Genomic DNA, 14742 nt, shown 5'->3' with positions numbered 1-14742 from the left:
CTCTTTTTTTTTTTTTTTTAATCTTTTTTTTCCTTTTATCTTTTTTTTTTCTTTTATCTTTTTTTTTTCTTTTATCTTTTTTTTTCTTTTATCTTTTTTTTTTCTTTTCTCCTTTTTTTTTCTTTTCTCCTTTTTTTTTTTTTTTTTTTTCTTTTTCCTTTTTTAAAATTTTTATAGGCTTCAGAGAGGCGAGGTCTGCGTGCAGCCGGGCGGGTGCGCAGCCGAGGGCTATGGACACAGCCCTGCCCGCCCCACACCACCCCACAGACCCCATCCCAGCTCCTGCAGCGACGGGCATCGCTGTCACACCTTGCATAGGAGAAAATCAACGGCGAGGCACCCGGGGTGCTTTCCTAGGGACCCTCGTGCTCAGCCCGGCCCCGACGAAGACGACGCTGCTCGCCTACCGACTCCGAGAAGCGAGGGGGTGCAAGCACTGCCCGGCTTCCCTTCATGCAGTGGCTGTCGCTCAGAGCGTGGAGGCCGTTTTTTTAGTGCTAGACGAGGCTACGAGGACGTTTTTTCCAGTTAGCATCTGGGCTCTTGGCAGGTCACTCGGCTTCTGGCTCATACTCTGTGTAAGTGGATACAATAAAATTAAAGAGCGAGTATAAACAAAGAAAGTTTATTTATAAAACGTCCCTGGAAGTTAATTATTCTTCGGGCTGTTGCGTAAGTTTTTCAGTTCCAGCTGTAGCTGTCGGATCCGGATGTCTTTCTGCGAGAGCTCGTCCTTCAGCCGCCGGATCTCGTCCTGCTGCCGGAAGAACATCCGAAGGAGCTGGAAGGAGAAAGGGGCAGGAGCTGGAGGGACGGCTCCGGCTCCGTGCCCCCGCGGCGTATCCGAGGTGCTGCAGAGGAATTTTCCCCTCCCAGCTCGGTGACAGCCTCACACAGGAGGTTTGCAGGCACGAGAAGAGCGGAGCCCTCCGGGGATGCGCCCAGCCACGCTCCCCCAGCTCCTCCCCGTGTTTTTTCCAGGGGAGGATTTCGGGAAAAGCTTTCAGGAGCCGCATTTTTAACGCCGCTCCGCCGGGGCGCCCTGCGGGTAAAGCGGGCTGCCCCGAGCTGCAGGCACCGTGCTGCAATGGGGGTAAAATGCTCAAAATGGGGGTAAAAGTGGGGGAAACCCCAAACCCAACCATCCCTGCGGCTGGGTGAAGAGCAACGGGGCTGCTCCTGGGCTGGATGGGGCCGCGCGGCGCTGCCCTACCTCGTTCTCGGTGCGGGGCGGCACGTTCTCCAGCAGGTCGATGCCGTTCACCACAACGCCCTTCTTCTCTCTCACCGGCGCCTTAAAGACGATTTTGGACGTCCTCTTGTAGCCCTCCTTCAGCGACATCAGGATGGGATCTGGGGGGCAGAGCGGGGGTGAGCAGGGGCTGCTTTTGGGGCTCCCTCCCCGGATGATTGCTCACAACCCTGGCGCATCCCCACACAGAGACCCCCACGGACACCCCCGGCACCTTTAGGGTTTTACCTCTGTTCACCCCGCTCAGCCACTCGTCCGGTGTCAGGGCCGGCTCCGTGCCCGGGGTCATGGGGTAGATGTCCTCTTGGTACGTCTCCGACTACAGACACGGGGAAATAAAGGCAGCAGCCTCCATAAACCTGCTCCCAAACCCATCCAAAGTGCTGCGAGCAGCAGCTCCCTCCCTCAGCATGCAGACACGCAGCCGCACAGGCTGGTTACAAATCCCGAGCTGGTGTTTACCCCATTAAGTCAAATCAGAAATAAAGCCTCTGAGTGATGCCCATTTAGCTCACACTTTGCAAGAAAATGATACGAGGGCTGCACGGGGCCATATGGGACCTTCAAGGCCTTTGTCCCTGTTCCCTCTGGCTGGGAATTGAAGCTGCAAGGCAGGGAGAGGCAGTGGGGGTCCATACAGGCAGCCACAGGGAGAAGCTGCACCAATTTTGGGCACCCAGGGGTGCTGCTCAGCCCCAGCCGTGTCCTCACACCCCCCTGCACGCTCCCCGGAGACTCACCCTCCTTGGCACGATCATGGAGATGGGCTCGATGAGCCCCTTGAGGGTGACGAGCTTGTAGAAGCGGAAGACCTCGCAGGCCGACACGTCCAGCCCGTGCTTTGGCATCACCCCTGTGGACGAGGCGTGGAAGATGACCCCCCCTTGGCAAAACCCCCCAAGTGCTGGAAACACTAGGACCCGGCCAGCTCCATGGCATGCAGGACCCCAAAAGTCACTGTTCTTCATCAAAAGACCCAAAACCCTCACCAAAGGCACCCTGGGGACCCGGAGTGCAGGCAGGGCCACACTGGGGGCATTTGGAGGGGGAAGTGGGAAAGGGACGAGCACCAAAAGTGAGGAAAAATCCCAGGAATCAGCAGCTGAGGTCACAATTACCTACACCGTTTAATTAGGCACTTTCTGCCAGCCACCTTTGGCACGTTCGGGTTCGGCAGCGGAGGGCGAGCGGCGCGGCAATCCTTACCCAGTCCTTTCTGCGGGGCCGGGGAGCGAAACTCCATGAGATAGCTCAGGTAGGGCTTCTCCGAGCCGATCTCGTAGTACCGAATGTTGCCGTCACCCTGGAGCGAGCGCGGGAGGAGGGCAGGGTTAGGGTTTGGTTGGGGACGGGGCCGGACAAAGACCCCGATAGCAGCCCCAAGCCCCCGGCCTCGCCGGGCACACCTTGCCAGCCAGGTACAGCATGTGGGTGTCCGCGTCGTAGAAGGGGAAGAGCAGCCCCGAGAGCCCGTCGATCTCCTCCTCGATGAGGGGCATAGACAGATCCTCCTGAGCAAGGGGAAAATCCCAATTAACAGCCTGGCAATGAAGGTGTCCGGGGACAAACCCAGCGCCTTGCCCCGCGGCACCATGGCAGGAGATGTCCCGGTCCCCAGCTCGGGGGTCTCCAGTGAGGCTTTGTCATGGATGGGGCCCTCCCAGCCCCCCAGTGTGGGATTTTTGGGGTTTAAACACCCCAAAGGGCTGGAGGATGTGGGTCTGGGATGGGGCCTGGCACCAACCTGGTCCCACAGGGCGATCTGCCGCGTGTTCCAGCGCGAGACCCCGGTGGTGAGCAGCCGCTTCGTGCTGCCCAGGAACACCACGCGGTTGACGCGGTGGTTCTTGCAGCTGGCTTCCTGCAGGACAGGGCAGGACAGGGGTCGGACATCCCCAAGAAACCACCGCTTTCCCCTAAACAACCCACATTTCTCCCCCTTTGATTTCCATCGCATCCCACCACGAGCACCCCGCGGCCGTCGCCGTGTCTCGGTGGGGATTCCTCCCCGTGCCCCCATCCCCAAACCCTTCCCCGGGGACCCCGCACCTGCAGCACCCTGCCGGAGCGCGGCTCCACCACCCGCAGCTTCTTGTCCTTGCAGGTGGTGGCCAGCAGGCTGCCGTCCGTGTTGAAGGACATGCAGAGGATGACGTCCGTGTGGCAGTCGATCATCTTGACGGGCTCCCCGATGTCCAGGTTCCAGATGAGGACCTGCGTGGGGGGGGGCGAGGCTGCATTTTGGCCATCCCAAGATCTATTTTGGAGCTCAAACAGCTTGCTCGGCCCCTCCAGAGCTCCTCGCCCACCCTTCTGGGGCTGCTGCTTGTGCCAAACCCACCCACCCCCAGCCAGCAGGCACCAAGCACCGCGCACACGGCCATTTGGCCACCACCAAGGGGGGATTTTGGACACCAGGGTCCAGCTCCAGCTGCTCACAGGTGCTCCCCACTGGTGCCACGGCATCCTACGTGGTCTGGGGCTCACCTTATAGTCGTAGCCCGCGCTGAAGAGGATGTTGTTGGTGGTGGGGTGCCACTCCACCAGGCCGACGCGCCGGCTGTGCCCGTACAGCTCCAGGACAGCCTCTGTCATGTTCCTCTTCAGGCCGCCCTCGGGGATCTCCCATATCCGCACCTGCGGGATGGGGTGAGTGTATGGGGGGCTTTGGAGACCCCCCCGAGGCCCCCGTCCCCCACCCGGAGGGACATCAGAGGTTTTCAAACAGGGAAACACGAGGAGAAGCCCACCCCGGTGGCTGGCTGCTGGAGGGGCTGCTTGTGAGAGCGGCCGGTTACAAACCAGGTGTCAGGGAAGGGATAAAACTGGGTGCATTTTGCCCCAAAATGCCCCTTTCTGCAGGGAGACGTGTGCTGCAAAAATGGCACCGCGCTGCAGCCCCCAGCATTTCAGCAGCACTGCAGAGGGAACCGGGGGCTGGAGGCTCCGCCGTGCTGCTAATTGTCCCCTGGTAATTAATTAACGAGCCTTGTCCCCATGGGGGAGCCGTTACCGAGCAGAGACCTCGAGGTATTTGTGGAGGGGGGGTTGACAGCGTGCCCGTCGCAGCACCCCAGGCGTGGGGTGGCATCAGGAGCAGGGAGCCCGTGGGGACCGTCCCCTCCAGCACATCCCCAGCAGGGGACAGCCCCAGGGACAATTAATTTGATTTCCCAGGTTAATGACACAGCGGTGAAGGCTCAGGAGGCCTTCCCAGCACCTCCTCTTCCCCTACAGCTCTGCGTAGATGTAATCAAAGGTGGGAGACAGCTCTCCGTGATTCACGGCCACGCTCTGATTTTTTTTTCCCCCACTCAAAATCTTCCTCGACAGGCTTTGGGCTAAGAAAAAACGCTGATACACTGAGCTGAAGGGGACACCTGAGAGGTTTTTGCCTGTTTTTTGCACGATTTGCCCATTTCTCTGTGCCCAGGATGCGCGGAGCCAGCCCCGGGTGTCCCCGCTCACCGAGGTGTCCTCGGAGCAGGACGCGATGATGTTCTCGATGAAGGGGTTCCACTTGATGTCCAGCACATTGCCCTGGTGACCGCACACTTTGGGGTAGTTTGGCTCGATCCGGCCTGTCTGTAAATCAAAATAAAATATAAGGAATTTAGCGATGAAGGTTTTTGCAAACAGGGCTGCTCCACGTGAGCCCCCGTGCATCTGCGGGGGGAGACAGCACTGAGCGGGGATTTCAGGAAGAAATCTCTGTATGATCACCCAAAAAGACAGGAAAAAAGGGCTGGAAGAGACTCGAGAGGCACCGAACCCATCCCTGGGAGGATCAGCTGCTAGGTCAATTAGGAATTATTGGGTACTTTCCTCCTGAACGTCACAGGCAATGTTGAACAAGGCTGCACTTAACAAATCCCCCATGAGTTTGGAACCACAAAAATCCTTGCTTAACGATGCCAATAACGCACCAGCTACACCAGGCTTTTTGAGGTGATCCTTTCACATGGATGGAAACCCTGGCAAGGCTTTTAGGATGGTCCAGCCTCACCGGCTGGGCAAGGGCAGCGGCAGCAGACAAGGGCACCCGGCACAACCCGACGCTCAGCATCCTGCTGTACCAGCACAAAAGCTCCTCGTGCCGCAGCCGGTACCCCACAACCCCCCCCCCGTTTCCTTCCCCTGGTCCTTTCTGCATCCCTGGGTACCCACCAGGAGGGGGTGGCAAGCTTCGGAGCGTGCAGACAAAGTAGGTCAGCGCGACACAGCCGCTGAATATTTCATAGCCCTTCCAGCTCTGACCTTTCGGAGTATCGAGCTCCTGGCTTCATTTAACACCAGCAAAGCAGCGCAGGGAGGACACCGAGCTGCACTTTATGTGTCCGCAGCCAAGGGCAATGGCCAGGAGTGCTCTGCGCAGCCGGATCGGGCCCAGCAGCTCGCCCTTGCACCATCGCTGCTGGGAGGATTTATCCAAATTAATTTGCTCCCAGGGAGACGCAGCTTGCTAATTGCATGATGAAGCAGGGACGGTCGCAGATCCTGGAGCCTGCTTTCCATCAAGCAGTGATGCCGCTTTTGGACGGCTCGCTTGTAGCATGACAGTGCAGAAAACCATCACGCGAGGCACTGGGAAGCACAAGGAGAAATGGCCCGCGGCCAGCAGGCGCTTCCCCAAATGCCCCCAGAGCAAAACCCAGCCCCGCAGCTTCCCTTGGCACGCCCAGAAATGAGCATTTCAGCTGGAAGTGCAAAGCGAACCGGAGAAGAAAAGCAGCGGGCTTTGCACAGAGAAATCCCTGCGCTCTGCAGTTTTTGTGTAGGATCCACCCTGCGAAACGCCGGCAGCTCCAGGCGGCCGCACGCTCAGGGATGCGCACCAGGCTGCTGCTGCTGCTGTGCCCGGGGAAATCTCCCCCCTGGGGGCTGCTTGCCTCGTAAATTGGGGTTATTTGTACAGCGAGGAGCCAGTTCTTGCTCAGATTGATGGAGCGGCTCTAAGTCATCCCTCGGACATGGCTCAGGTGTGAGATGAGAACCAGCCTGGCCTTATGGCACCAGGGATGTGGTTATGTGGGCAGCTCAGTTCTTGGGGAAAGGGGAAAAATCAGGTGCCTGCTGCTGGTCCCTTTGGTGTGAACGTTCTCCATGCCCATGGCAGGGTCATCGCACCGCTGCCTCTGCCCTTTGGTGAGGTCCCTTCCCAATATCCATCAGGGTGGCTCCGTGATGAGCACCTAAGGATGCGCCGCATCCTCCTCCAGGTGCTGAAAGCATCATTTGGGCGTGCTCCGAGCACCTAAATGTTCATAATTCTGCCCGTCTGCCACAACACGGCAGCGAGCACTGCTCCTTGCCTGGGGAGAGCTGCAGAGCCCCAGGGTCAGCCACTCCCGTTATCATGGTCTTTGTGTTTTAATAATAATAATAATAATAATAATAATAATAATAATAATAATAATAATAATAATAATAATAATAATAAATTATAGTAAATATAATAAATAAATTATAGTAAATAATAACAATATAATAATAGAACTCTGCACAGCCAGGGAGGAGCTGTGGAGAGCTCAGTCCTGCGCCCCCAGCCCTGGAGGTGGTGCGCTCAGGGCCTCATCCTGCACATGAGCATCACCTGCAGCAAGGCCCAGCAAGCACAAGCTGCAGGGATGGAGCTCAGAGGCCAGTGTGCCAGGTTGGGAAGGGAAACACCGAGGTGAAGCCCTGGAAGTGGAGGGGAAAACAGCAGCCACCTCACCGTGTTACTGCCGAGCTCGGCCGCCTGGTCGCAGCCAGCATCCCCCTCCCTCCTGCCACCTCCCGGGAATTAATGGGATGCCAGCACGGCTTTACAGGCTATTATATTAAGTATGACAGCAGCCATCACCTCCCCGAACAGCACAGATTATCTGGCTTTCCCCCCCTCTTTTCCCATTTGCATTAGCACATCGCTACACCCTGTCTGGAGCAGGGATGTGCGCAGCAGCTGCCGAATTCCGGGAGGACAGACCTTTTAACTGCACGAGTTAATGGGCAATCACTTTAATTCTGGGCAACCAGCTGAGTAATTTTCTTTGCGAAGTAGATTTGATGTTTTTTGTCAAAATTCATTAGGCTTTCCGGAGGACAAAGCGGGGTTTGGTTACGAGTCGTAGTTTCTATCCAAGAAGCCAGGAGTTCTGATTAAATCAAGGCAAACACAGCCCGGGGCAGCAGTGGGCTTGGTTCCCATGCCCAGGTTCACCTCCGAGAGGAGAAGGAGCCTCAGGCTGAGTGAAAGCAGTGAGAATAGTGGCAAAAAGGAAAGAAAAATTAAAAAAAAAAAAAAAAAAAAAAGCAGGGGTTCAGGTCACAGTTTCCCAGGCTGCCATTCCCGGAGGCACCTTGGCAGCAGCGCGGCGAGCTGCAGTGAATCCCAATCCTAAACTAAAACTGGGTCCCTGCCTCGGGCTGCCCGGAGCTCCGTGACCCAAATACCAGCTCCTGAGGGGGACAGACGGGCTTTGCCCCCGGGCTCTGGCATTTTCAGGGCAGGGGCTGGCAGGAGCGATGCTTCCTGCAACCGCAGCCGCCCAGAGCCTGCCCTCGCCCGGCCGCTGCAGCATTTTGGGCAGGAGGGCTGTGGATTGAGAAGGGTTTTGTGCTGTGCCTGCGGGGAGAAGGGGAAATAAAGGGCAGGGAATTGTGCAGGTGGCTTCATTCGGTCACCTTGCTGCATTACGGGGGTGGCTCAGGTGCACCAGCAGCATGCCGAGCCCCAGGATGTGCAGACACATGGCCCCAGGGCAGGGACCACCACCCCTGGGATGAGAAAAGCCTTTCTCCTCCTTCAGGCTTTCCTTGCAAGCCCTGTGAATTCTCCAGGCCCTGCTGGGAGTAATTCTGATGCCCGAGTCCATCCCGGTGTAGCCCCAGGGTCCCTTCCAGGTCCTTCTCCTCCTCGCCTCCCCCCGCAGCTCCCCGACCCCCTGCTGGTTGTGCAGGGATCAGGGGAGGTCTGCCCAAGCTGCCCGGGATTTGCAGGGTTTCCTTGGAAATCCTTGAGTACACACAGGTCTCTAGCGGCCGAGATTAAGAGTAAATACATTTGTGGCTGTCTCCTTTAAACGAGGTCTCTCTTCCTCAAGAACCAAAAAAAAAGAAAATCACTTGGATTTGGCTGGCCTGGGGGAGGTCCCAGCTGATTTGGGCGCACACAGAGGTCACCACAGGTGACTCGGTTTTCATTAGGAGCCAATTCCAACTGAACCAGCACAGGCAGGAGGGAAATTGGAGAAATCCTCGGCAGGGACCCAAAAAAGCCATGGCAAGCCATGCAATGCCGGCACCAGAGCTGGGGGTTCAGAGAGCTGCAGGCGCAGCGGGGCAAGGGGAGTTGTTTGAGCAAGGAGGGGGCAAGATCCTGGGCAGCTCAGCCAGGGGAGGCGGTGCACTGAGAGATGGCAAAAATATATATATATTTTGGGGGAAAACCCCAAAGGAAATTCCCACGTACAGATGGAAGGAGATGTTCCTGCCCGACAGCTGAATGAAGAGATGCCCCAAGCCTCTCTCCACCTCCCTTCCGCCAGGACGCATGTGGCCAGAGCCAGCAGAGGAGGAAGAGGAGGAGGAGGAGGAGAAAGAGGAGGAGGTTGCATGGAGAATATGCACGCTGCTACCTCCCACTGCGCTCAGCAGGCACATGGCTGGAGAGCAGCAGCCATGCCATCGCAGAGAGCTGTGAGAGAGCCTCCTCCAGCATCCTCCAGCCTTCTCCAGCATCCCCCACTCTTCTCCATCATCCTCCAGCCTCCTCCAGCATCCCCCACTCTCCTCCAGCATCCTCCACTCTCCTCCAGCATCCTCCAGCCTCCTCCAGCATCCTCCAGCCTTCTCCATCCTCCTCCATCCTCCTCCAGCCCCCTCCAGCATCCTCCATCCCCCTCCAGCCCCCTCCAGCCTCCGCAGCCCCCAGACTCCAGCGGGCGCTCCCCAGCACTGCACGAGGACCCCGTCTCCTTTAGGCACAAGGCAACCATGCGAGGCAGAGCAGGGAAAGCAACCCACATCGTTGCTTTGCTGGGACGGAGGCTGAAACAGCAGCCGCTCCCCTCGTGTGATATAAATACTCCAGTGGGCTAAAAACATCCATCTCCTGCCCAGCCACACTGCGGCACACCCGTTATCCGAATTTCGGGTACCAGAAACTCCTCCAGCCACGCCAGAGCCGAACACCAGACAGCAGAGCCAGGCACTTTGCTCCAACGAGGAGCCGCAGCCTGGCTGCAGAGGTATTTATCCGCACCATAAAAGCAGCAGCTGGGATCAAGCTTGTTAATTAAAAAGACAAAAGCCCGCGTAATGCTGCCGTTAAATGGGATTATAGACACTAAAAATACCCCCTCCTGCCTGCTGGGAATGGCGAGCCCGGGACTTTTCTCTCCGCTTTAGCCGGCAGAGGGTGCAGGCAGTGCCCGCAGGGCTGCACTGAGCACCTCCAGCGGGGCCCCCCCTCGCTGCCCCCGGTCCGTGGGGGGCACCTCAGGGCCAGATGGGGCTGCAGGGGGGCAGCACCCGGCCTGACCCCCCCACTGCTCCCCATCACCTCCCTGGGACCTGCTGGGACGTCTGCGCCCCAGGGCAGAGCACGGCGAAGAGGTGACTTTATTCTGTAAGCCTCAGGGCTTTTTTTATTTATTATTATTATTTTTCCCTGCTCATCTCTTGGTTAAAAGGATTTGTCTCCCTCCATCCAAAATCAGGCACAGAAAAACCCGCAGAAGCATCCCGGGGCGCTACGGGGCCAGGCACACCGTGCAGATTTGGGGACCCCCAGGTTTTGGGGCTTGGTCCCTGACACCAAGCAAAGTCCTTTTGTGCCAGCCCTGGTTAACGAAGGGACGAGCACTAATTGCGGGCAGCTCCTTGCTGCAGGGTTTGGGCTTTGCTCTCCCCCGAGGACTTTGGGGTCATGGCAGGGGTGTCCCCATGCCCACCCCGTGGGCACAGCGGCTCAGCCCCATATGAGCCCAGCTCCACAAGCAGCCCGGGACGGGCACCAGCCCTGGCCTGCAGCTCTCTGCGGGTAAACAACGCCTCCTCCTCCTGCCTCTCCCCTTCCTCCCGGCACAGCCAGACGACATTGTCCAGCCTCGGACAATAAGCTGCTTTTTTTTACCCCTGCAGAAGCAGAAATCTGCGGCGCCAGGAGCCAGGATTCTGCAGAGGCTGCCCCATGTCCCCCCCCCCCCGCAGCATCCCACAGCTCGCTGCGTGCCCAGGGGCTGCCCCCAGCCCTGCCCCGTTAATTTGGGGCTGCCCAAAGCCCCAGCACCCCGACACCTCCAGGTCCTGGGCAGCTGTGGTCCAGAAACCCGAAGATGCAAAGGCTCCGCTCTGTGACTTGCACAGCACAATTAAGCCCATTCTGTGCCAATCAATCAACCAATTAATAAAGTATTTACAACATGGACACAGCGCTTCTGTTTTTTCTAGGATTTTTGTGAGGATATTTTAAAAAACGGGCCAAAACCTGGCTTTCCCATAACCCCACGGCTCCTCCTTGCTCAGCGCCTTTGCCCTCACATTCTCACTCCCAAGGTGCTGCAAAAGGGGGGTTTCTTCCCCCAAAACAGAGCTGGGTAGCCCCAGATTCCTGCTCGGGGACGTCCCAGGCCTCCTGCACGAGGTTTTTCTTCCCAAGGAGCCGGGTTTGGCTCCTGCTGAGCACCCGAAGGCAGGCTCGCGGCTGAGGGCCCAGCGCCTCTGATGTGCCGAGGAACATATGGCCCGCCGTATGCAAATGCATTGTCACTCCCCGCACAAAGCAGAGGGGTTTTCTGGGGAAGATTTCTGGCGAGAACAGAGGGCAGAGATGTAGAAAGGGAAAAAAAAAAAGAAAAAAGAAAAAAAAAAAAAGGAAAGATGGCAGCAAATCAAACCCTGAGCAGATCCGCGGTATCTAGGTTACCTTAATTACGTTCGGCTAAATATGGATGCCAATTAATTAGATGGCTGCCGATTTCCAAAGAAAATTAGTTTACTCTTAATGAGCTAATCAGTTCCTATTTAAAAAAAAAAATAAATAATGAAATGATTAGGTTGTACCAAGGAGCGTGCAGCCACTTGACACGGAGAGCCAAGGTCTGCTCCGACGGTCCCGTGCGAACAGGTTGCGAGCGGCACCGCGCTCCCTCTGCTCCCATCCTGCTGGGATTGCGCTCCGTTTGCCAGGAAAAAAATGGTGATTTTCTGGCAATCCCGGGTTAACAGCTCGGGATTTGGGGCCTCGAACAAGCAGAGCATGCATGGGCGCATTCAGCGCCTGGGGCTCGGTGCCTGCAACGCCGCAGCACGGGGCAGGAGGCAGAGATGCAGGCGGCAGCGCCCCGACGGCTGAGGGAAAGCTCCTTGTTTGCAGAATATTAATAAGAGTCAAGCTGTGCACTGCAATTAAAACGCTGATTATAATTTCTTCCATCTGTAGCTGGTGCTACTCGAGAAATTAAATAAAAATGCGGAAGAGGCGCGGACTTTACGTGGGGAGAAGCGGCCGCTCCCGACTGGGTGGCTTCTGCAGAGCCGGCTGAATTATTTCGGGGGGGTTAAAGCTGCATCAAGGAGAGATGCACAGATCCGTGCGGACACTCCTGCAAAGAGCTGAGGGAAGCTTTCGTGGGGAAGTGAAAGCCCCATGCTGCAGGGGGAAGGAGTACGTGCTGCAAAGAGCGCTAATAGCACCAAAGTGTGCTGGGTGCCTCCATGCAGTGCTCCGGGCAGCTTCAGCTGCAAACCGACCCCCAGCATGGCACAGGACGTGGCTCCCAAGCATCAGCTGCTCGTGAGGGACTGCAGCTTGGTGATGAAGTCCTAAAAATAAATCCTGCTGGGGGTGGCACTGCTGCAGGGCACGGAACAAATGCCCTGCTAGAAAGGCTTCGGGGACAGCGACGTCCCCGGGGCCAGGCGTTCCCTCGCAGCAGGACAGAGAGCTGATGGAAATGAAAGAGATGGATCGGGTGTGGTTTTGTTCCTCCTTGTCTTCCTCTCCTTGGCTCTCTCCGTATCACTGGGACGTCACAAGTGGCATTTCTGGAGCTGCTGCGGATGAGTCAGAGCCGGGACCTGGGCAGCCGCAGGCTGTGCCGAGCTGAGCTGAGCTGAGCTGTGCCGAGCTGAGCTGTGCCAGCTGAGGATGCGGAGCTCATCTGGACCACGGTGGGCACAGCCCAGCTTTAAAGGGGCTGGAATGGCGATTTTGCAATGGAAAATTTGGGTGCAGAGCTGTGCAGCACCACGTCTGATGGCTGAGCCATATAGGACAGGGACCTGCGAGCTGCTGGGCAGGATGGGGGTTCCTGGGGACCCCCGGCTTTTTGGAAGCCGTGCTGCTGAAACACAGGGATGGAAAACCTGCGGGGCCTCTGCTGCCGTCAGCATGCGGGCATGTGCTCGTGGAGAGGCCAAAAGGAGGAGAAGCCTTTCAGAACCAGAAAGGATGGGATAGGATGGGATATGGATAGGATAGGGTAGGGCAGGAAATGGAAATGGAAATGGAAATGGAAATGGAAATGGAAATGGAAATGGAAATGGAAATGGAAATGGAAATGGATAGGGTGGGATGGGATGGGAATATGGGATGGGATGGGATGGGATGGGATGGGATGGGATGGGATGGGATGGGATGGGATGGGATGGGATGGGATGGGATGGAACAGAACATTTCCATTTGGAAAATTTGTTGCCCTACAAAGATCATGGAGTCCAAACCTTGCATTTTCTTCGTAAAGGATAAACCCAACTCCCCCAAGTCATGGTCCCAGCACGAGGACACCACAATAAGGGAAAGCAGAGGGGGCCACACCGCCCTGCAGTGGGGTGCCTGGGGCGCTCCGAGCGGGGTCCGTGCCACTCACCTGCTCGAGCGGGATGACGAGGAAGGAGCCGCCGCCGGCGCTCTCGGTGACGATGGCGAGGAAGCGGGCGTTGACGGCGCAGAAGTGGTTGTCGTGCACGTTCTTGGTGATGGGGATGCCGTCAAAGCAGTGCTCCCGGCTCGCCACCTTCCCGTAGACGTTGCGGAACTTGGAGCTGCGGTACTGCGGGCGCCATGACATCTGCGGGGCAAACAGCGCGCTCAGCATCCCCCTCGCCCACCACCAGCACGTCCCCCCCCTGGGGATTTTCCAACCCAAATCTGTTCAGGACGGCCCCGGCTGCAGGATGGCTCCTGCCCGAGGAAGCGTGGCAGGGCAGATCTGCAAGCACACCACCCCCAAAAAGGCACCAGAGGTGTCCCCGGTGCAAGATGCAACCCACAGAAGGCATTAAGAGCCTCGGCGCTGTTGCAAAATTGAAGCTGATGGCCCTTTCAGCATGCACTGCTCATCTAGAACACCCAGCACCACTACTTCATGCGCGTATGACAAAGGAATTAAGGCTTTTAATGCGATGACTTGGAAATGGATTAGTCTGAGCCGCATGAAAGCATGCACCGGCGCAGAATAAGAGGACTCCGACAGTGAGCAGGCAGCAGCTCGTGGTTGCTCTGTGCCCAGCTGGCCCGGCTCCTTTTGCACAGGTCTCCCCTTGCGGCCGGGCACTGCTCACGGGGGCTGCACCAGCCCCTCCTGCTTCCCCACAGCAAGCTGAGGCCCCCCGTGCATGCACAGAGATGAGGGCACTATTGCTTGTACTGCCTGCTTTGCTTTCTCTAAGTAAAAGGAAGGCTTTTGGGTCCTTTTTTTTTTTTCTTGAACAGTCCTTAGGGTAGCGTTCGTGTTCCAGATAAACCCTATAAAGATTTAATGCACGTTGAGTGTGCGGAAGAGCAGAAACGTCCCAGCCACCTCAGAGCAACACAAGCACTCAGCTCCGTCCAAACCCTGCTAATTGCCTGCTGGAGGGCTCGGCGCAGCTCCTGTCCTCACAGCCGCTGGCAAAAGCACGGCAGCGTGCACCCGAACGCTGGGCCAGCTGCTGAGAGCAGCTCTCAGCAAGTTGCACCACCAGGGAAGCATCCCCGCGGGCTGCTCTGATGCCCAGGAACCCAGCGACTCCTCCAAACCCCAGGGCACAGGCACAAGGTCTGAGCACCTCCCCGAGAGGAAAGAGGACTGCAAACGGTGCTGTTTCCATCCCCAACTCCTACGAGCAGCTCATCAGCAGGCTCAGCTCTGGGTTCAGGGCACCAGCCTTCTCCTCGTGCAAAGGCACCAAGGGGAGGTGGGCGCACGGCCCCTGCTCTGCCCGGGGCGCTGGGTTTGCACCCCCTGGATCAGAGGCTGTCCCCGGGCCACAAGAAAAGAGGACGCGGATCCTTGAGGATTTAACCCGAAAGGAGAGCAGACAGACGTTTTTTGCATGGAAACAATTCTGCTCTGAAAAATGCAGACTCACATCCAACAAAGCGCTGCGAGCCTTTGCCAAACCTACCCGAGCGGTCAGAGCGAGGGAGGGCAAGAAAAAGCCCCGACCACATCCCAGGCTGCTTCTTTCAAGAGTTTCACTGCTTTTTGCATTTTCCCTTTGCTGAACAGATCACTCTTTAT

The 14742-nt window shown here is 57.2% G+C and overlaps 1 protein-coding gene across 1 annotated transcript; it reads right to left on the bottom strand.

The window, feature by feature from the left end:
* Positions 1-543: 543 nt before the first annotated feature.
* Positions 544-13308, bottom strand: CORO2B (coronin 2B; the record flags this gene model as incomplete). The annotated part of the gene is made up of 11 exons (XM_084293739.1): positions 544-781; positions 1214-1353; positions 1481-1571; positions 1993-2105; positions 2459-2555; positions 2659-2763; positions 2997-3113; positions 3302-3466; positions 3740-3889; positions 4721-4837; positions 13108-13308. 11 exons carry the CDS (start codon positions 13306-13308, stop codon positions 650-652), a joined length of 1428 nt encoding a protein of 475 aa, XP_084149865.1. The 3' UTR covers positions 544-649.
* Between the last annotated feature and the right edge of the window lie 1434 nt (positions 13309-14742).

The sequence above is a fragment of the Netta rufina genome (assembly GCF_964035555.1).
Source record: "Netta rufina genome assembly, chromosome: 11".
Taxonomy (NCBI): Eukaryota; Metazoa; Chordata; class Aves; order Anseriformes; family Anatidae; genus Netta; species Netta rufina.
Note: the sequence above shows the minus strand (reverse complement) of the source record. Positions and strands in the feature narration are given on the sequence as shown.